Source organism: Lonchura striata, chromosome 1, assembly GCF_046129695.1.
Source record: "Lonchura striata isolate bLonStr1 chromosome 1, bLonStr1.mat, whole genome shotgun sequence".
NCBI lineage: Eukaryota > Metazoa > Chordata > Aves > Passeriformes > Estrildidae > Lonchura > Lonchura striata.
In genome coordinates this window covers 43,649,001-43,672,972 of record NC_134603.1, presented here as the reverse complement: position 1 = coordinate 43,672,972, position 23,972 = coordinate 43,649,001, and the positions used below count along the sequence as shown (strand labels likewise).

The 23,972-nt window shown below is 39.2% G+C and overlaps 1 protein-coding gene across 2 annotated transcripts in view; it reads right to left on the bottom strand.

The window, feature by feature from the left end:
• Window positions 1-23,640, bottom strand: part of LOC110468134 (ras-related protein Rab-10) — a 32,868-nt gene extending 9,228 nt beyond the window's left edge. Inside the window, exons 1-5 of one of the 2 annotated variants that reach the window (XM_021525739.3) lie at window positions 23,470-23,640; window positions 16,675-16,735; window positions 13,393-13,531; window positions 5,225-5,314; window positions 281-382 (exon numbers count right to left, since the gene is read on the bottom strand). In XM_021525739.3, coding sequence (XP_021381414.1) covers window positions 281-382; window positions 5,225-5,314; window positions 13,393-13,531; window positions 16,675-16,735; window positions 23,470-23,635 — 558 coding nt within the window. In that variant the 5' untranslated portion in view covers window positions 23,636-23,640. The remainder of the gene's footprint in view (window positions 1-280; window positions 383-5,224; window positions 5,315-13,392; window positions 13,532-16,674; window positions 16,736-23,469) is intronic. The other variant, XM_021525738.3, reaches the window with a different exon arrangement.
• Between the last annotated feature and the right edge of the window lie 332 nt (window positions 23,641-23,972).

Sequence of the window (23,972 nt, the reverse complement as noted above, 5' to 3'; positions counted from 1 at the left end):
TAAAGGAAAATATGGGAAATAAAGCCACAAAATAGTCTTCCTGCATTTTCACTTTCTCTCTGAACTGTATTGTACCTGCTCTCCTCTTCTGTTTTTCTTCTTTCCCCCATGCCTCTCCTCTGTATGCCTGCAGCCACAGCATCCTCCCAAAATACTAACTCCATAATGCAAAAACAGCATCAGCTCTGCTTTGCTTAAACTATTCTGTAGTTACAACCTTGTTTACCCAATCTCTCAAGAAAAATCTCCCATCTTCCTTCTCCTTGGAAAAGAAGCCTACCTTTTCCAGGATTTCCTTAGTCAAGACTGAGAATGCGTGCTCAATGTTCACATTTTCTTTAGCACTGGTCTCAAAAAATGGCATTCCAAATTCCCAAGCAAGCTGAAAAACAAATATAGGAAATGAGATGAACATTCTTCAGGAAAAAAAACCAGTTCTTAATACTAGTAGCAAGCAATATGAAGGTGTTCTGACTGCTAACACACTATAAAACCACTAATTAAGTACATGACTGCTCAGTAAAGTAGTCTATATTGATCCTTAGTTTATAAATTCCAGGTACCTTTTAAAACATTCTTCTTAAATTTTTGTGTTTTCAAAACAGTTCTTTTAACCAATCTTTACTCGCAAATGACAAGAATAAAATCCAGTGTGTCTGTTCTCAGTTTTTTGATTTATTTGGAAAATCAACTGTCTCCTAACCAATTATTTAGAGGAAACTAATGGAGGGCCTGCAGATAAAAATATGACAAGAACTGTTGAAAAAAAGTGGCAGAATGAAATATAAAAAAGAGATGTTCCTTTATGCTAGACAGAGAGAAGCACAGAGATAACAGGCAAGCAAAGAAAACATATGCATGCAAAATGATATTATGGTAAAAGGCAAAGAGAGAAAACACTTAGCTGGGCAGCACAGACTTTACATTGGTTGGTTTTCTTTAATTTACTGCTGTTGTCTTATTTCCAGTTTATTTCCATTACAGACAGCTTTGAGTTATGTTGGCATGAATAAAAAAACTCCAACACGATATAGATACATAATAATCAGACTAGAGTTATAGTCAAAATATATAAAGATTACACTAAAGGAAAAAAAAAAAAAAAAAGTAAGCAAAATGGTTTCCTTTCCAGAATACTACAAGAAATTATAGTTCTGAAAATAAAGATGAGATCTAACTGATTCACTAAACAGAGACCACTTCATAACTTCATAAGGGATTCTGAAACTTGGACTGCTGTGAACTGTTTTCAGTACTGCAGCAACTTGTTAAGATCATTCAACAATTGCCAGTACAAAACAATGATTCATAAGGGCTCATAAAGAAAAATACAAGCATTAAAAGAATACTGGGGTAATAAAGTAGAGAACTACTGGCTTGCTGATTATAAAGTACACAGAAACTATATATGTCCTTTTTCTTCCTTGTATCATGTAACAGGTTCCTAGAAGTTACCTATGTACAAACTTTGATGAATACAAACCAATGCTTTAAATAATGGAATTGCAGAAGTAATTTTGAAAGACAACCCCTCTTGAAACGAGGCTACCTCTCACACAATATTGGGTCAGCCATGGCTTTTCCTACAGAAGTCTTGAAATCCACCAATGATGGAGATTTTGTAGCCTTTATGGGACCCTCTTCCATGGCTACATCAACATTCTAGTGCAACTGGTTCTCCTCAACTCCAATCTGAACCTCCCAAGCCAGGACTTGTGTCTGCTACCCATCTGTTTATTGTCTGTCTCTACTGAGAAGAGTCTATTTCTGTCATTCCTTTAGTGCCACTTCAGTTGCTGTAGACCAGTAACTGCTCCTTAGCCTGCTGTTTACCCAGCTCCCTCTCCTCATGGAATACCAGCACTAGACCCCAATCACCTTCATACCTGTCTCCTGGACCAGATGCAGTTTCTCAACACCATTCTTGAAATGGGAGAGCCAAAGCTGGACACAATATTCCATGTGGCCTTGTCAGCACTAAGTAACGGTGGTAATAATTTCCCCAGATCTGTCATCCATTATCCTTCTAATGTAGCCCAACACCTTAAAGGCATTGAGGCAACACTGCTGACTTATATTCAAGCTGGTGTTCATTGTAACTCATCAGTCTTTTGTGGCAGGGCAGTGACTCATGCCTTGGATTATTCCATCACAGGTGCAAATCTTTGCACTTTATGAACTTCATGATGTTTCCGCTGGCCCAGTTCCCAAGTTTATCAAGGTCGCACAGAATTGGTGTTCTCCCATATGGTGTTCCAGTCACACCCCTTAATCTCATGTCACATGCAAATCTCCTTCTATCATCAGCCAAATCATCAATGAAGATGCCAAACAATGTGACTGAGGCAAGGCTGACTGCCTGTAGTTCCTTGAACCTTCTTCCTTGCCTTTTTTAAAAGACATGTCATGGCATCTTTCTAGTCAAAAGGGATCTCTCCCAACTACCATGATTTTTTGGAGTTGACTTACAGGGGTTCAAATCACAATAATCAGCTCTTTCAGCACAACTGGGAAAACTTCACTATGTCTATGGGTGCATCCAACTTTCCTAAGCGATTTCCAATCCAAAGCTTTCCCACTGCTGGCTGACCTGCTCCTTCCCAAACCAAGCCAGCACCTGCAGAGGCCTGGGAGCAAGCTCTATTTGTGAAGACCAAAGAAAAGAAAAATAAAATCAAATCAAACAAAAAAAATTTAAGTACTTGAGACTTCTTTGTATCATGTTACTACGTTGCCTACTACATCTATCAATGTGCACATGTAGATGTGCACAATATTGGTCACAGAAGATTAATGTATGCATTTTTTCATTTTACCCTGCATACTTGTAAACTCTGTGGCAAGCAAGTCCTCCAAAAATGTAGCTCAGTGCAAAAACCCCCACTGGTCCAGTGGTAAAGCAGTTGAAAGTATGAACATGTATTTGGCTACTCCCTCTCCAAAACACAATAGAAAGGTGTATTCAAATAACTACTGTTTTTTTTTCCTTTGGGAGCATCTTGAATAGATCCATAAATTAAATACCTAAATACATTTACAGACCTGTGGGAATTATGCTACTGAGAAATTATACTTTATAATATCCTTGATAACAGTTTGCAGAACTTGTATGAAATAAGCTTGTATATTACCAACAACAATAAAATAAGTAATGCTAATACTACTTCCCAGTAAAGTGCTGGTATGATTTCTTAGTGCTGAATCAGAGAGATATGTCTGCAATACTCTGAAATGGTGCAGTTCTATTATATGTGAAAAATCAGCTTTGAAACTATAAATCAGCTTCAGCTATGAAGACAGCAAAAGCAAAAAAAAAAAAAAAAAAAAAAAAAAAAAAAAAAGAAGACGATTTTACTTGGCTTTTTCTGTTAGAAAGAGTTGATAGGAGAAAACCAGCCACATTCTACCAAGCCATATAACCTGCAACATTTTAATCTTTCAATGAAAAAGATATCATATTGGGGGGTGAACAGAGAAGCCCAAGAAGGTTGAGTTAGAACTTTTATCTAAGTGAACAAGAAGCAATTAATACAAGAAAATTATACTTCATAGTGTTAAAATTAGATATCTCCATTTCTGAGTGATCACAATTACATAAGTTTGTACAAAATTAATTATTACATGATTATGTGCAAAAAGAAAGAACAAAAAAATTTCTCACCATTAAACTGAAATGAAATTATATACAACAGCCACTCAGTTGTAACAGATTTTTACAGAAATGCCAATATAGATGATGAAATCCCCAGGGAACCTAGAGTTCTTCTGTGCAAGAGACTGAACAGAACAACACTTAAAGTTCATACTATCAGGGTAATATGAAATATGTAACTACAAATTATTATTTGTCAAAGTTAGAACCAAACTGTTTTTCCCCTCTTAATTAGGATATTTTTTTCTTTAGAGTGAGAAGACAATTACTGTCTCTCTCTGCTAACGGAACTTTCTCCAGCACATTCAGTCACATCCTTTAGATTTATCCTTGTAAATCATATTAAAAGAAGAAATAGTATAACAGAAGAGTTGTCTTGTCTCAACGCACAGGCAAAATCTAGAAAGCAGACCCATTGGGGAGGAGAAAATGATTTATTTCTGAAAAAAAAAATACTACATTAAGAGGCATTTTGGTTGCATGGTTAAGAACCCAGAAGTCAGAAAATGTCATGGTTAATATCCTAAGCAAAACCCTATTACTGCCCTCTGGTGCACATGCATCCAGTGACTCTCTAGGTTTCTGACAGTGCATCCTTTGTGTGAGACTACAACATGTAATTTTCAGCAACCTTATTCCTTGTACACAGATAGGGTACATTAACACTGAAAGCATCTTGCATGGGAACTACAAAATCTCAGGAATGTAATGTTGTCAAAAAATTGGTATTATTTTTTTAAAGTTTCCTAATCTGGGATTATATAATTGGCAAGAAGCTATCAGTGTGTTTTTATTTAAACATGAGACATCCTGCTTGACTCACCATGCCTGAAAGCATAACAGGAGGGCTAATTCCAAGTTCCAGAGAACAGATGCATACAGTTTACAGTAGCAAATTTACTGGTATACAGGACATGCTGTTCTGCAATATTTAATTATTATCCCAATTACTTCTGTCATAGCATGGCTTCTGAATTTCCTCACTGGCTCTCAGTGAGAGACGTTTGCCATTCCCTTTTAGAACAGCACTCCCCACTTAGTAAGTTTTCCCCCATCCATGATCAGCAGCTAGAAACTCTACTGTAGTCTCGACTATATGTCACATACACAGTTTTGGGGAGCTGGATATTCAGTATTTGTCCAGTCTTATTAAAGGCTACTCAAGAGACAATGCAAATCACTTTGCACAGTCTGCCAGAATAGTTCTTTATAGTCAGACTGTAGCAAAAATACCACTGATGGGTGGTATCAGAAAAACTATGCAGAAAGTATTTAATTTTAATATTCTACATTACAACAAGACTCTGAAAATGCAGTCTATATAAGATTTCTGTTGTAACACCTAAAACTTTTAAAGTACATTATAACCTTTAAAAGAAAAATCAGTATTCTGAAGAGATCAGCAAGAGATTACTTAATGTATTTCTAGCACTCTAGAACTTTACAACTGTTCTTCTAGTGCTAAGTCCTAATAGAACTTTTGGAATTCAGGAGCTTTTTACCGTTTTCTGTTTAACAGCTCAGTCACATACTAAGAAACTCAAAAGGACCCAAAGAAAGTACTAAAGATACCTTTTCTCCTTTCTGTTTTGGAACTACCCGTTCTGACTCCTTATCACACTTGTTGCCCAACAGTATTACGTCCACTTCATCACCTGCTTTCTAAAAGAGAACCAGCATTAATAAATGTCAAGTAAGAAAAAAGCAAACAACAAAAGCCCTTCACCTTCAGCTCACACTAACCTTCAGCACTCAATTTCCTTGAAAGTAAAGGCTAAATTCTCTCATGACCTTCAAATGTGCAAATATTTTCCACCAATTACTGGGATTTGGAGGAAAACAGCAAGAATGCAAAGAGCAGAAAAAAGTCACTTGGAAGTGCCACGTATAATTTCCAACCTCTTTTGTAAGATATAAAGTACATGGTGCATGGGCACCATCTTCTGATGAATGCTCCAGCTTGAGGCTTTAAAGTGACTGGAAATGCCCTGAATTCACAGACACTGCCCTACTAAAAGTAATAGATTCATGGATTAGCATATGACTCTGGTCTACATCCAGCACTCACAAGTAAAAGGGTAGGAATTTGCTGCACCTGAAAGAACACCTCTCTGTGTTTCACTTTTGCACACAGACTGTAAAATTACTTTCAAAGTGTTAAAACTCAATATAAAAGTCTGATTATTCCAAGACACTAGGAAGAAGGCAATAGATTTTAATGAAGTAAAATTTAAAAACCTCATTGATTTCAAAAGGAAGAAAAATCTACCTTTTTGACCTTCTCTTCTTCTCTGTTCCTCTAATCCACTTGCCTGCATGATGACTGTGAAATGCACTGGGTTTCTCACATCAATGTTATTTTAAGATTAAGTCATTGTAACTATACGTGACTGGAATAATGACAAGGAAAGCGAATAATTCTGCAACAGCATGTGGAATTTGAAATCTGACATTTGTTGTGAAAATCATAATACTTAAAACCACTTCTGGTGCTTAAATGGAGGACACTGAGGATCTCAATCTACAAACAATTGAAGCTACTGTAGTCTGATGCCATGGATTTTATTCTGGAGGTACATGGTCCCACAGCTTCCCTGATGACTTAAAAAGCCTGGTCTCAAGCTGCAGAACTCTCTATAGGGACTTTGATAAAATCTCTGATCTTTATCAAAGGCCTAACTCTTGTAACTTTGCCATAAGACAAAATACAGCACAACCACACAGAGAAAAACCTCTATTCATTAAAGGATGAGAGAACACTATTTTTAGTCTATTTCTACTTTTATAACAATTTGAAGACTTCATTAGTAGGCACAATTTAATATTAAGGAACACTATTTATTTTTTCTTAATCCATACTCCTTAGAGCCATTTAGACTTATTTCATACCCACAGTTTATTAAAATGAAGTAAACTTCGTAAGAGTACAAAGTAGAGGCATAAAAAAATGAATCATTCTAACCTGGATTAATAGACCAAAACATTGGCTGTTTCAGAATACATTGAAGCTTCACTCATTTAGATCAGTGGCTCTCTACATAAAACGACATATATCAGTCCCAAAATAGGGTAAATAGACAATTAAATCTCATTATGTAATCAACCTTTAATTTGGAAGAATACTGAAGGTTGATGAAGGTTTTACAAGTGACATTTGACTTCACTGTGAAGTTAAAGTCTAGAGGGAAATACTTGCATACTGCACGCACAAACCCACTGAATTAATTCTGTAACTTAATTTCTGTATAAACAGCACAAATTTTTGCAGTCGGAATGTTCTTTCTAAACAGCTTCAAACAATAACAAAATTTAAACAAGGTTTTTAGCAAGTATTTATTAGTACTACTATTAATAGTATTGCTATTAATATTGTGAAGTATTTACTTCTGCAAATAACTACTATTTCTACATTAGTATAACGTATTAATGTATTTTCACTTTGTCTGGATCCTCCAACAAAGCTTACAGTTCTCCTTTTTTAAAGATGGTATCTTGCAGTTTCTTGCATTTAGAAAACTGAATATTGTTAGTCAAAATGATGTGCATTTTAAATTCTGAAAATTGATTATGCATGACGTCTTAAAAAATTTAGTCAATACAACTAGGCAGTAGTTTGACCATGTGTTTAGCTAGCATAAAAACTACACAGGTACACTGGCCAAAAATACGGCTTTTCAGTGCTTCCAAAAGCTTGCTGTATATTTTCATGCTCTGTTATTTATAGCTCAGGAATAAGCTTTCCAAATGCAAAATCTATAGCTAAAAAGATGAGGGTTATTTTACAGTTGTTAAAATCCTATTATGCAAGTCAGCACTGAGTAAGCTCAGAGACTCAGGAAACATTTTTCCCCCATTTATGACGTCCTATTAAAAATCATCAATTTCATCAAGGCAGAAATATTTTTTTTTCCAGATAAAGCTTTACTCTGGTATCTCAAAAATGCCATTTTTTGGTTCACTCTCTCAGTTTTTCTTTGTGTTTTAACATTTCAAAGTTCACATTTTACTGAAGGTTAAAATAAATACAATCTGAACCTGGAGAATACCTACACCACTTTGTTTTGAAAAGGAAAACTTCATCATTGTATTTTTCTGAAAAAAAAATGGAGCCAAGAGATTTACTGAGACTGAGCGAGTCTTCTCAGATGTTTAGCACAGTTTGGAGCCACCAGGTTTTGGCAGAAGGGTTTTTCTTCCACTGGGTTCCCAGGCAGCTGGATCTGGCAGCAGCAGGAGCCAGGCTGCTCTGAGCAGCGGCCACGGGAGGGAGCAGCAGCAGAGCCTCAAACTGAGCGCTGCCACATCCTGGACTCAGAGCACTGGACATTCACATCACAGTACCACAGTCTCTGTAGCACACTACTGATAGGGGCCACCCACCTGTGCCCCTCACCCCACTGCTTAATGTCCACCCAGCCAGGGGAACACACAACCTGACTATGCGCCTATTAACAGAAATCAAAGATGCAAAGGCGAAAATATCTTGCTCATTCCTTTTGTATGTAATTTGTCTGGGGATTTGGGTGGGGTTTTTTCATATGTTAGATCTTTTTTCCCTACAGTTTTTATTTTCCAGAAGTGCTGTGAATTTATGTGAGTATGAAAAGTAGCAGACACCTTTTCTATGAGAAAACTACACTATATCTGTACTTATAGACTATTGAAGAAACTATCCATTCACTTCTTAAATGGTGAACACAGACTACCAAGAATGATGCCAACCTCCCCTGCAGCAACCTCCCCATGATGATTATGAGCTCACTGAGACTCCTTGTATAAAGCTATCTATCCAGGGATACATCTTCCAGAACACTGCCTTGTCCCTTCCCCACATCTCCAGGGTGTAGTTGTGAAGGGCTGCATGATATTGATTACTCATTAATACAGCTTGAAAAGGCAACAGAAGTTTGTTTGTAAATCTAAACAGTGAAACTGAGAACCCATACCTGATAAATAAACTATGGGAATTCTTAAATAGTCTGTATTTAAGGAATAAATGTAGCTTTTCATATGTGAAAATGTACATGGTCAAACATCAAGATGAAGGCAGAGCTGGAGAAGGCAATAAAACTGGAAAACTTTTTCTTTTTACTCATTATACAATGACACTAGAAACCTACCCTTTGTAGTACTGAAGAACAACTTGTTAAAATAGACTGTCCTCAGAGACTCTTTGAAAGCATCACATGGGCAGTGTTCATATTAGGATTGCCAAACATGTCTCTTTCCACATATTTTCCTAAGTGCCACCTTATGACCTCAATTACAAATGCCTGGTTTCCAGGACTTCAGTGGAAATATGATGAAATTTATTTGTCTACTAGCAAATTTAGAATGCAGTAGATATAAACCAATTTATCCCAAAGCCAACCTAGGACTACAGATAAACCAATTTAGTAAAATGACAAGAGCAAGAATTTTAAGGTCTTATCTGAGCCATAACGACAAACCTATCTATGAACTGGGACAATTTGATGTTTTAACATCAAGCTTTCCCATTTGAGGGAGAAAAAACTGAGAAGAGTTTCAAGTCAAGCTAATTTACATTTGTAAAGCAGTTTGCTGTGCTGCTTTTATTTAAGTATGATGCTGAAAGGCAGTCTAGTCTCCCAAATGAACCAGAGGAACCAAACCAAAAAAGGGCACTATGCAGAAATGGCAGCAACTCAACAATTCATACAGTTCATATCCTGGTTCATAGCTTCAGGTAGGACAAATAGAAAGTTAATGTATTAAAAACCACTAAACTACCGTCACCACGACTTGCACGAGAAAAGATTATCTTCTCCATGACGAAAATTCTGTGATGGCAGACAATTTCCAGCACAGAGATAATTGTTAGGAGCCGGTATTGCCACCTTCATGGCCACATCAAGAGAGACTAGCACAATTAAAACCAATTCAAGGTATTTAGAAGTAAATTAATTCCTACCATCTATGTCAACCATTTTTGGAGACTCAGATGCCATGTGTGAATAATGGAGTGATTTAGGTTGGCAAGGACTTCTAGAAGTCAGTTAGTATAGTCCTGCATTCAAAGAAGAGCTAACTTCAAAATCAGGTCAGGTTGCTCAAGGCCTTGTTGAATGGAGTTTTAAGTGCCTCTTTTAAGTGATCCTCTCTGGGCACCTATTTGAGCATTTGAACCACTCTATTGTGAGGAACCTTTTGCCAATGTTAGCTGGAATCTTGTTCAAAACATCCTGGAAAAAACTGTTGTCTGCAAAGTGATTTGGTACACAGCTGTTTGTATTTATTTAATTTTCAAAGGCCAAGCAGCATCAGCCTTTCAGAACAGGTGCATACAGTAGCTAAAAACCATGTCAGCTAGAGGAACACTTTAATAAATTGGACACAACCTGCAATTCTACAAATAAACAATGGTTTAAGGTTCTAAAGTTATCTTCCTGCAATTATCATGCTCCTAATGACTGCATTACAAATCCAATCTCTTATATTGGACTTGCCAGTAATGTCCTAAAATATTAATCTATGCACGAGTATATTTTTCTAGCATGCTTTTAAAAAGTACAGTTATGATACTTCATTTCCTATAGTTCTGAATTCAAATTTTACAGCAATACAGATATGGAAGCATATTTGTGTCTTGTATTTCCTTGGACAATAATTCATTTTTAATAGTGAAGCTGCTGTATTCCATACACAAACTAACTGAAATATAATGAGAACATTACTGGTAATCTGATTATAATTGCACTGACTGGCCAGTTTTTATAAAATCAATGGGAGATTTTAAGAATACTAAATTGCTTGGATTGTTATTTTCAACTGTTGCAAAAATGGCTTAGTACACTGAACACATTTTAAAAAAACTTTCTGTTTAAAATCTTTATGTGCAAAGAACCAAAAAATGAGAGCATAATGTAATAACTGAATTGCCTCAAAAATTCATGTTTGACTGGTTCAGGTGCAAGCTTTACACCTATTAGTCTGGTATTTAGTGAAGTCTGTATTCTCTCTGTTTCCCTTTTAAAAACTTATTTATTTTTTCTACGTTTGCATATTTTAAATGGTGCTGTAGCAACAGTCACTTTGATTCTGGGCATTTGTAGGGAATTAAAAACTGGTTTGCATTCACAGACCAAAGCAAGTGCAAGGAATGTCACCGACCTCCAGGAAGTAATTAATTTTCATGAAATGCCCTGTCTTTTAACAGTTATTGCTTAAAAACATTTCTTTTGCAATGAACAGCCCCATATATTTTAACCAAGACACTTCATAAATTGATATCCCACTAGGACTAAATTAAATTTTTTATTACTATCTAGCTCTATTACAACACTAATTGCCAGTTTTGAGATTGGTACAATCAATCATGCAATTTACATTCCTAGAAATTGTTTCAGATTGAGTATTTTTCCATTTTTTAAACTTTAAACTAACAGAAGTACTTTCAGGGGTTAAGATTAAACAGTCTTAATACCTTGAATACATCTACATGAAAACTTTTAAAATGTCACAAACTGAAAGCAGGCTTGTGCAGGTGTCATTTCCTGATTGATAAATTAGATCTAAACCTGCATGGTGGCCACAGGAGCTAGTCTCATCCTTCCCACCACCCCAGCCATACAGCCCTGATACCTGCTCACTGTTTATGGCTGTGCACTGTAGCCCACTGAATCAATCATCCTGTTGATCTAATTGGAGATGACAGGATAATATGACCCCTTTGGAGCCAGTGTGTAGCCAGAACAATATTTTATGTTGAAATACAGATAGATAGATAGATAGATAGATAGATAGATAGATAGATACATAGATACATAGATACATAGATAGATAAATGAATGCAGATAATCCACATTTTCAGTTTCAGGTAACAGTAAACCTGCTATCTACTGTTTGCTGAACTAAAGTTTTGTTAACCATGAAATTGTACAACCAGTGGCACACCTAGCTGTGACTTTTGTTTGGCCAACAGAAGAAAGGCACATGCTTTTCTTAACAAAACAATAAAACATATGTGTTAGTTTAAAGTGTGGGCAGACAAGCCAGTAAGAATATTGAGCCATCCAATCTCCTTTGTAGCATATTACTGAAGTTAGGCTCTCTTGCCACTAAGATTTTTAATATGGCTCTAAGGTCAAGAAAAATTATTTACTATGTCACCAGAGTAATGTTTTTAAAAGTGAGATAATGTGAATGTAATGTTTTCCTAATGTATGGGGTATGAGATATCCCACGTATGTATTATTGGATATATGATCATGTGTAGTTCATTAATTCAGCTGTATACTGAAGCTGTGAAGAAAGAAAAGAATGCATTTCATGGTTTTATTTCAATCCCTCCTTCCCAAGATGAAAAGCCCCCTTTCCCATCCATCCCCATCAAACCATAAGAATATTTTAAAACCTGCCTTAAACTTTACTTGATTTTGATCAATGAAGAGAACTACCTTGATTGTATTCTTACACTAACTTCCACAAGCCTACAAACTACAAACTGCTGTGCTACTGCTGAGGGGCAATCACTGCTCCCTACACCCTCCTCACAAGGGAAAGTAGATCTGAAAGATACTGATCTTTTTCCCTGGTATCAAGAGACAGGACACATGGGAATGACTCAAAGTTGTGCCAGACTGGAACATTGGGAGGCATTTCTTTACTGAGCCAGTGGTCAAACACTGGAACAGGCTTCCTAGGGAGACGGTCAATTTCCAAGCCAAATTAAGAGGCATCTGGACAATGTTGTTAAGAAATAACATAATTTAAATTTTAGTCAGCACTTAAGTGGCCAGGCAGCTTACAGTTGAAGGCCCCTTACAGTTGAACTATTCTATTCTAAAACTGCCTTGCCTCTATCTAATAAAGAACACATCAAGAGAGACCTACCAAAAAAGACTTGGAATACAGGGTTCGAGTCAGCTGAAGGATGTCGTGTCTAAGGGCTTGCCCACTCCTCTCTCCCTTCACATTGTTTCCAGACATTCTTCTTCTGGCCTTCTTACTCCAACCTGTTTACCTTACTGCAGCTCCAGTAAGTGTCAGATCTTTCTATGAGCCTCTCAAGCTCACTAATAGAGCAGAAAAACCACTCTAACTTCTTTTGCAGTGTTAGTTTTCTATCACATTAGGAAGTCAGAGTGAAGCACAGAGAGCTCTGACAAGCTCCAGCAGGAACACATACCCTGTCTGGCAGCCATATGCTGTTGAATCACTTCCTATGTCACATGAAAGCACGTATTTCTGGTTGCAGCACCACGAGCAGCTGAGTTAACCAAAGAGACTCCCACCCCACTTCCTCCCTCTTGAAACCATCCTCTACAGGAATATGCAGCAAGGACAAAGAGGATATTTAATTCCTTTGATCTTGGGATGAGGTAACTACACTGAAGTAATGAAATTAGGAAAGGGAAATCACGGGCTGTGATACAGAATTTTGATATGGAATCTAATTAAAATCCCAGGATGAGCTCATGCAGACTGATCTATGCATAGCCACACCAGTGACAAGAGCACCATAACACAGCATGCACAAAGAGGGATTGGAAGCTATGTTTTAGAAGTACTTCAGAAAACATTCCTCCATCAACATGGGCTTTCCTAAATATAAACCATGTTCCATTTCAGATGACAGTAATTATATTATCATACTTTGTGCTGAGTTAAATGCAAGAAATTCTGGTTAGAAACATACAGGAACAGAATACATCTCATGCAGTTGTTTACAATGACACATTAATTACCTTCATTTAGCGATCAATTGCTGATATATTTACCTCATATATGTCGTTCATCCACATTGTTACACTTTGAAAACTCTTCAGATTTGTGATGTCATATACAAGAACAAAGCCTTGTGCACCACGGAAATAGCTGGTACTAAGTGTATGGAACCTTTCCTGGCCAGCAGTATCCCTGAAGGAAATGGTAACAAATCACACACAAAAAATAAACAAAAAAAGAGATGATCAAACTGCAGAATCCCCAAGAAAGATTACTTTACTTTAAGGAGTATTGTCCAAATTTTAAATTATGTACTCTAACATGAAAAGAACATGAAAAAATACAGATGACAGAAAATATGGGTGCCAGATATAGCTATAAAAGAAATAAACTGGAAATTTATTCTGAATAATACAGCCCTTCTAGGGAAACCAAACCAATGGCTGAAACCTGAGATTAATGTCAAGCCCACCATTCCTTCTTTATATAAATTCAGGTGATAAAAAGATCAGATGTCAGATGACATCCCCATATTTTGACAAGCCCTTTGTAAACTGTGATACAAACAACAACCTGGTTTAGATGGAAGACAGGTTTAAGGAAAAAACCATAAAATATATGGACACAGCGATTCTTACACATAATGCCAAAACCTGAGGAAAGAAACACAAATGGGATACCTCAATCTGCTTCAGGAGATGTTTGCTACAAAGTAGCTAAACCTGAAATGTTTCTACACTACTACACCAAGAAAGGGGAACAAATGAGACAAGCTCCAAGGTTTGTCCCACTCCCAGAGACATGACATCACTGGCATGAGTGAAACCTGATAGGAAATAAAATGAATAAGCAAGGTGCATGCCCAATGGAAGCAAAGTTAGGTGACATGGATAGAATACAGAGATTCTGTTTGCCACTGTAGGGAGAAAATTTGTGTGGTCAAAGCTACACTGGAGCCAAAGCTGACAGAAACATGGGAGACAATAAAAATTTTTTTTCAAATACACGAATGGCAAAAGGTAATGTAGAAATAACATCAGCTCATTACAGGATGAGGATGGTCACCTCACCTAGAGGGACATGGACAAGTAGAGGTGTTTAATGCATTCTCTGTCTTCAACACAGATGACAGACCAAGGGAGTCTCAGTGCCCTGAGCTGGAAGACCAGGACTGTGTGAATGATCAACTCCTAGTCAACCCAGAAACTGTGTGGGATCTGCTTCCCCAGCTGGATCCATACAAATCCATGAAGCCTGATAGGATTCATCTGAGAAGTCTCAAAAAGCTGGCTGCTATCATCACAAAGCCTCTCTTGATTTTTAAGCAGTCTTGGGAGTCTGGAGAGGTCCCGGCTGACTGGAAGCTGGGTAAAGCTGTCACAGTTTTCAAGAAGGGCAAGACCCTGGAAACTACAGGCCTGTCAGTCTCACTTCAGTGCCCAGTAAAATAATGAAAAATATTATTCTGGGAGATACACACCTGGATGACAACACAGTCATTGGTCACAGACAGCACAGCAAGCCAAAGTCAAGTTGTTGAACCTGACTTCCTTCTATAAAATGGTAATCCACTTAGGTGATCAAGGAAAGCCAGTAAATATGGTCTCACTGAATTTCAGCAAAGCTTTTGGTACTGTCTCCCACAGTACCTTCCAGACCAAACATCCAGCACACAGCTGGATAACCATGCTGTGTGATGTGTGAGCAGCTGGCTCACAGGTCAGGCACAAAAGGTTATAGTGAATGGGGTGACATCAGAATGGGGTCTGGTCACCAGTGGGGTTCTGCAGGGCTCCATCCTCAGCCCAGGTCTCTTCAACATCTTCATCAAACACTGGGATGCAGGACTTTAAGGGTACTAAGTGAGTTTGCCAATGACACTAAATTAGGAAGAGCTGTCAACTCTCTTGAGGGCAAACAGGCTCTGCAGAGAGACCTCGACACATGCGAGGACTGGGCAATCACCAACTGCAAATGCTGGATTCTGCACCTGGGACAGGATAATCCCATTAGTGTGTACAGACTGGGGAATGATTTACTGGAAGGCAGGGCTGGAGAAAGGGACCTGGGGATCCTGGCCACTGGCAATTTTAACATGAGCCAGCAGTGCCTTGGCAGCCAAGAGGACCAAACATGTCCTGTGGTACATCAGGCACAGCATCCCCAGCCTGGCAAGGGAGAGAACTGACTCTGCTACGCACTGGAACAGCCTCACCTCGAGTGCTGGGCGCAGTTTTGGATACCACAATATAAAAAAGGCATTAAGCTCTTAAAGAGCATCCAAAGGAGGGGTATGAGAACAGGGGAAGCCATAAAAAGAGTGTTCGAGGTCACTTGGTTTGTTCAGCCTGGAGGAGACTGAATATCTCTGTAACAGAAGGGAGACCTCACTGCAGTCTTTAACTTCCTCACAAGGGGAAGTAAAGGGGCAGGTACTGATATCTTCACTCTGTGTGACCAGTGACAGGACTTGAGGACATGGCCAGAAGCTGAGTCAAGGACAGGTAGGTAGGCTGTCAGGAAAAGGTTTTTCACCCAGAAGGTGGCTGGGCACTTGAATAGGCTCCCCAGGGAAGTGGTCACAGCATTGACCCTGACAAAAGTTCAAGAAGCATTTGGACAATGTTCTCAGGCACATAGTGCGATTCTTGGTGTCCTATGCAAGGCCAGAAGTCAGACTCAATGATCCTAATGGGTCCTTTCCAACTCAGCATATTCTAAGATTCTATTAATTATGCCTTAAGAAAACTATAACCAAGCCTTTATTATTTTTGCATTAAAGCCTGAGATGGAATAAGTGCAGATCCAATACCAGTCAGATATTCATGTGCAGATTTACTCCTTGACAAGTTAAATACTGGTATATAGAGATAATTTTCAGTATTAGATGCCAGATGTCAGAAGCCCTACATAACCTTTAGAAAAATTTCAAAACCAAAAATAGTCTACATTCACAAAGATTTATCTTATCAAAAGTAATTTCTCTTGGTGACCCTTTTGAACCTACATTTGATGGGTAATGAAATGTAACATCTTCTTGCTTTGTCACTTTCCTCAATGTTCCTATACAATTAAACACATTTCAAACTGATCATAGATCTGCACTTCTTTGTATGCTGCAAGTTCTATTACTAATGCAACCCAGTGACAAGCCACTTTTTAACTTCCATTAGCTGTTGCAAAAAAATATACTCTCCCAGTCCAGATTCAAATTTTAAAATTATCTAGTAGGAGCACCCACACATTATAAAGGCACACAATTAAAAGTAGATCAAATTTTTCATGTCATAAAGCAATTGAGTTGGCTTTCTTTTGTGATACTAAATAAAACTTACCATATTTGAAGTTTCACTCTTCTATCATGAAACATTACAGGCTTTACTTTAAAATCAATGCCTAGAAAAAAAAAGGAAAATCTGTAACATTTCTCATAATAAGATGGATTCCCTCTGAAGATTGTTTCTCAGCTCTATTTATCACGCAATTTCAGACAGAAAGTGAAAAGGAACAATTCCTAGAAATATAGATAGAATAGAATTGAAAGAATAATTAGCCAACCATATACATTCAAAATGGAAGCTTTAAAGGAAATTATTCACTGCTGAGTGCCAATACATTGCACAAATACAATACAAAGCAATGCCAATACCAAGCAAAGAAGGGCCAGGTCAAAGGAAAGGTGAAGATACTCTGAAACCACAATTAAGTACTACCATGGATTGGCAAGGGACACAACAGCAGTTTCATGGCCTATGCACAACAGTACATTGTGCAAATAGAGTGGTGATTTTCAAGAGCATGGCAGCTATGAGTGGGAAGGTAAAAATGCTTACAAAGCAGCTGTCACATGTGCAACACAATTTTGCTGTCCTTAATTCCAAATCCCTAAAAAAAATTCCAGGGTTACATGAGAAGAAATAGGACTTGCCTGTATGCATTAAGTGCAAAGAAAAACATACATGGGATTTAATTCAAAATGAAGAGGAATAGCTCTACAGCCTAAATCAGATCCAGAAAGGCAATGCTAAAAGCAAGTATTAACACTTAACATCAATGCAGAATGTTGTCTCTAAACACACTACAGATCCTTCCTCAAAGATATCTTCCTTATGATTTATAGTATTTGCCTTTATTGAATTGTCAAATTAGTACTCCAGATGTGTTAGATCATACCTAGATTGATGAGCTGCTGAAGTTCCAGTTCTAAAATTAGAATCTGCCAGCTATCAGCTGCTATCTTAGAATGACATATTTTTGCAAAGTAAAGCAGTGTTTCCCCCTATTACTTCACTGCTGAAGTTTGAAATACCATTTGATAATTTCTATGATTGCTCTTTTCCCCCACTGATAAAGATAAGGCTCTTTTTGTCAATTATAGTAAATGAAGTTAGGGTAACATTGTGACAGCTGACCATACTGTATGGGCAAAATTCCGTAAGATCAAACTATAGCTACTTAAAATTACACTGTCTTTTCACTAGTAGTAATGTCATTTGGAGGAACTAGACAGACTGAAAAAAATCACACAAAAAATTAAGTTAATATTTATGTAAGAATGTGCAAGCCAAATCACTTTATCAAAGGAAAGCACCCATGGCAGCAAACCAAAAGAGCAGAGGAAATGCTCCCTTCCTTTGGGACAGATGTATTGTGCACAAAATTTTCACAAGTACACTCTCACATGCATGCACTCACATGCACTTTCAATGCTATTACAATATTTTTGTGTCTATGTGGTAAGGGAATTGAGGTGGATTTCAAAAATTATTATGATAATCATGTCCTATACTTGATGAATTTTCATTGAAGCTGCAATGAAAGGGAAAGATGAAATAATATAATTGGTATCTGTAATTAATATTACACAAACCTTCCTTGATGGAATTAATATCGTGAGAAGAAAATGTGATTTAAGGAAAATTTGTTCATGTAAGGTGAAATTCCAACGTGCTGGAAAACATTTGCTCCTGAAATTCACATGGTTTTGTTTAATTATCTGTATCATTTTCTACAATTGATCTTGAAGCAGTTGAGAGGGACAGAGTATATACTGGGAGGCTGGAGTGTCACTTACAAATGGTGCATTGGGAGCACAGCAAAAAATTATAGTTCAGACAGGGATTCCCAGAACTATAGGGAAAAGTTCTTAGTTGACATACATTTTAATAATAAATTGCTATAAGCTTTTAAAAAAAAATTGTAAAAAAGGGAAGCAGAGTGCTGAATAAGACTAAAACTTAATCTAAATTAAAATCAGGCATATTGACTTCTTAAGTCAACTTCAAAATTTATTGACCTAAAAGGTCAATGAATGTTAGTGAAAAACAGAAGTCAATATGTTCTGCATGCATGAATTGTTCATGTCTTTATATGAAATTTCCAGCAAACTTAGCAAATTGGAAAGACAGAAAAGAAAAATGAGATACACAATGCCAAAGACAGCTCACAGATTTCAGATGCTTTTAAGACCTACCTGGTATACAACATGATCAACATAACAAAGCAAGCATTGATTACAGCTCTTGAGATGAATGTTATTGGAATGCAACAGCATGTAGTTTGCTTCTTTTAGGCTGTCAAATAAAACCAAGAAGGGGGATGCTGGGTACAAGCTCTAATACTGTTTGCTATTTCCAACTTTTATAGCCATGAAAACTTATTTTCTTTGTAGTTCAAAGAGTAAAAAATGCCCATATTAGGACTGAAGCATCTTAAAGACAATTAAGTATAAAAAGTATAAAAATAGTCAGCCACAGGGTAATTCAGCTGTGAAATGCCCCTCTCTTCCCTCCCTTTGCCAATTGTAGAAGTCCTTTTCAAAGAGGTCTTTTGCAGCTGGCCTGGAAAATTACAGCACACTTTTCAAACAAACAGAGCTGGCGGGTTCCTGATAGAAAATGCTCAAAAACCTACGTCTATCTAGAGAAAATGCAAGTTTGAGTAGCCTAGCAGGACACAACAGTGAAAACAGTGACAGAGGGCGGTGAATGCCCCCGTGCAGGTTCTACCCAGCCCACTGCCTGTCATACAGCATCTTCAACTTCAGGAACAGGGAAGTAGTTCCTAGCAGCTCCTGTGCCCACACTTAACCTCTCCAAGTTGTTGGCACATTACTTGCATCACATTATTTTCTGAACATATCAAGAAATGTCTGAAGCAGAGAGGTGTCTGAGCAGTCGTAAGTATTGATAATTCCTGTTTTGCTGAGAAAAACAACTCATGGGATAAGAGTTGCTGTTTCTTGTTAGGAAAACAAGAGTGACAAGAATATCCAGTTTTGTTAAAAAAAAAAAAAAAGACTTGGATTGCTACTGGTGTTCATAACACAGGACATATTTACCTTCAATATGGTTAATTTTTGTTGATTACTTTATTCCTTTCTAAGGTAAATATCAGGGAATCTACACAGACTATTTATCCTAATGTTGAAGTACCACTTTAAACTATGAGAGATTTGGGAGGACTCACAGCTCTGCAGAAATTTTTCTCTACGAAAACACATGTGCTGAAAGACCACAGCAAATGCAATACAGCAAAATAACCTCACAGCCTGTGAGATCACAATTCTGTTCACTGGTATGCAAGGAGGTTCTTCTGTTCATAAACCTCTACGACTTTATACACAATACCACTGTATAAAAAAAACAAAAACATTTATTCTTTATAATCTATTCATAATACAATGCATCCACCTTATGATGTGTTTCAGTTTAATTAGAAAACTATAACTGCTGGTAATTTATCCAAACTATGTAATTGAAGAAGAGAAAGGGCACCCAGCCTTGAGTGTTTAAGTGCTGCATTAAAAGTTTTCAATGAAAATTTACTGTAGATGTATTTTTTGCATTTTCTCACAAAATACATAATTTTAGAAAAGTTCACTACTACTGGAGCCTACTACAAAATGCTTATCTGGCTTTTTCCCCAGCAATAACACTAGGAATTTTCCTAGTAACACAAATTTGTGATTCATGATGACATAGAAATGAGACTTTCAACTACCTTTTAACTTGTGTGCTAAGACCCTCTTCCACCAAGGAAGATGATGGCATATGATTTTGTCAGGGAACTCAGGAAGTTGCAAGACTGCACAGTCGGGATAATGTTCCCTCTACTCAAATCACCATTTCAATTGGACAGGTAAAGTGACAAAACACCTGACAGCAGATGAGCATTTAATAGGCTGTACAACAGAAAGGGATCATTTGACTGAACTTGTATGAAACAGGTATCCAGATAAAACTAGTTATTTGTTCTGATGGTACCAACAGTGAGGAAGGAGACATCAAAAAATGAGAAAACACAATGTGTTTTCTTCCTTTACACCACTAGGAACCACAATCTTGAGGGCACCCTCTCCATTGCAGCTGTCTCAATGAAAAAGGAACCTTCCACTTCCAATATTACTCTTTTGGAAGCCATCACTCATAATCCCATTTTTTTTCAAAGTCCAAGCTCTAAAACACATGGCAAAATGGAATTAAATAGAACAGAGCATTTCAGAAATAGCTTTAAAAACACATTAGGTAACAAATACCATGTTTGGATTATTTATTTATATTCCAGATAAGCATTAAAAAAAAAAAAAAGTTCTTAAATATCTCAATAATATGTGTCACTAATGAAACTAAAGAGATTTAATCTTAGTCCATAAACTGTCATAAAAACTATTATCATCATTATTCCTTGAAATAGTTCAAGTCACAACTTGGGAAATATATTCTAAATATTATTACCATATAAAAGTTTTTTCAGTCTGCAGTGGACTGAGTCAGGAGTAAAAGAAATTATGTCTCAAAATAATAACCTGATGATCAGGAATCTCAATGTAAAGCACATCTCAATATAAAGCACAAAAAGCTGTTATTTTTATAGTTGTTCTTTGGGCTTTCTTGTTAAGCCTGGCAACAAGTTGCCTATTATTAGGATCAATTTCCTGACTTTACTGATAGTTGTGTTCTTCCCTCTTCATCTGTGCTGGTTGCAGAAACTGCTTTGTAAGAAAGGGCAAGAAAATAAAAAGTGGTTAAAGTTCAGCCATTCTTATGTGGACAGATCAAGTCATCTCATGTACATTAAGTATTCCCTGGACCAACTACTGCCACAGCTACTGTCTGGTATTTAATTCCACTATGCCAACTCCTCTCCGATTGAAAGATGTGTAAATGAACCATGCAAATTCCAAATGCAGGAATACACAATTTCCTGGCCTAATTTAGTTTTCTCTTCAAAATCAAATTAAATAAAAGAAAAAATATTCTTATACACAAACTCTTAAAAATTAAAATTTCCCGATGAGGATTTGGGAACATGTCCACAGCAAAATCAAACCACTGTACTCACATAGCACATCTTCATGCTGGAGACAAGGTTTTCAGCATGTGGACAGTCATCCTGCCATTCCCTATGGCACCGTGGGTCTGGGAGTGCCAAGGCAGGAGCCCCCCATCACCTGCCAGCTGCAGCATGTGGTGCCAGCGCAGAGCTGACTCAGTCTCTGGTAGGGTTAAATATTTCCATCATAGCAACAGCTCTGCTTTAATCATCATGCATACTACTAACTACAGTACAAGATATCTTTATATCATGAAAGTTATAAACACAAAGGTAAAGCCCTTTCTAGCCTGAAATATTGATGAACTGGGCTTTTTACTGACATCTGACAACTCCCTGAGGTTGGTACCTGAAAGGAGGCTGTAGCCAGGTGAGGATCGGCCTCTTCGCTCAGGCAACAAGTGACAGGACAAGAGAAATTAGACTCAAGCTGTGCCAGGGAAGGTTTAGGTTGGACATTAGAAAGAATTTCTAATGATTAGCATGATTAGACATTGGCATAGGCTGCCCAGGGAGGTGGTGGAGTCACCCTGGAGGTGTTTAAGAGCAGAAAAGGCACACAGTGAACGGTCTGTTTGACACGGCGGTGTTTGGTCACAGGTTGGACTCGATGATCTCAGAGGTCATTTCCAACCTAGCTGACCTGGGGCTCTGTATTTTTCTCTCTGCGCCTGCACCGATGTACAGCAGCAGGGTCTCTGTGGGCAATAAAAAACAAGCCTCCACAAGTTTACACCAGGAGCAGATTCCCAATGCCCACACGAGAGCAAGGACACTGTAACAACCCAGCACTTTGCAGTGGCTCTGGAGCCAGTGTGACACATGCCCTGACACCACGGCAGAGGTTTAAGCCGCCGGTCACAGCTGCACACCCTGCCAGCCCCGCACAGGGAGCTTTGGCACCTGCCAGCCCGGCACAGAGAGCTTTGGCACCTGCGAGCCCGGCACAGGGAGCTTTGGCACCTCACAGCCCGGCACAGAGAGCTTTGGCACCTGCGAGCCCGGCACAGGGAGCTTTGGCACCTCACAGCCCGGCACAGGGAGTTTTGGCACCTCCCAGCCCGGCACAGGGAGCTTTGGCACCTCACAGCCCGGCACAGGGAGCTTTGGCACCTCCCAGCTCGGCACAGGGAGTTTTGGCACCTCCCAGCCCCGCACAGGGAGCTTTGGCACCTCACAGCCCGGCACAGGGAGCTTTGGCACCTCCCAGCCCGGCACAGGGAGTTTTGGCACCTCCCAGCCCCGCACAGGGAGCTTTGGCACCTCACAGCCCGGCACAGGGAGCTTTGGCACCTCCCAGCCCGGCACAGGGAGCTTTGGCACCTGCCAGCCCGGCACAGAGAGCTTTGGCACCTCCCAGCCCCGCACAGGGAGCTTTGGCACCTGCCAGCCCGGCACAGAGAGCTTTGGCACCTCACAGCCCCGCACAGGGAGCTTTGGCACCTGCCAGCCCGGCACAGGGAGCTTTGGCACCTCCCAGCCCCGCACAGGGAGCTTTGGCACCTGCGAGCCCGGCACAGAGAGCTTTGGCACCTCACAGCCCCGCACAGGGAGCTTTGGCACCTGCCAGCCCCGCACAGAGAGCTTTGGCACCTGCGAGCCCGGCACAGAGAGCTTTGGCACCTCCCAGCCCCGCACAGGGAGCTTTGGCACCTCCCAGCCCCGCACAGGGAGCTTTGGCACCTGCCAGCCCGGCGGTGCCGCGCTGACAGCGCCGGCCTGGCCGCGTGGGAGCCGCGGGCGCCGGGGAGTGCGAGGGGCGGCAGGAGGCGGACCGGGAGCCGGCGGGCACTCACCGATCGTGGCCATGTACGAAGTGGCGGGAGAGCCGGCGGGAGGCGAGCCGGGCTCCGTGTACCTGCGCACGATGGAGGTCTTCCCCACGCAGGACTCTCCGGCCATGACGATTTTCACCAGCAGCGGCCGCGGCTCCGCCGCGCCGCCGGGCCCCAGCCCCGCCATGGCGGGCGGCGAGTGCCGGCCGGGCCGGGCCGGGCCGGGCCGGGCCGGGGCGGGAGCGGGCCCGGAGCCTCCTCAGCGCTAGCCGCTGCCCCGAGCCGCGTTGTGAAATTATGCAAAGATACACTTTTCTTTTTGTTTGTGGTTTTTTTTAAATTTTTTTTTTTTTTAAGAAGTTTCATCACCAGGGTGGAAGCGGGAACTTTCACAACCCCCATGACGCTTCCTCCGTGAAGTACAGAAATAAACAGTCTGGTTTCAAATTGCTTCCTAGCGTTAAGGCAGAGACAGAAGAAACAGGGTTTAAGAGTTTCCTTTTTTTCTGCTTTTAATTTGTTGT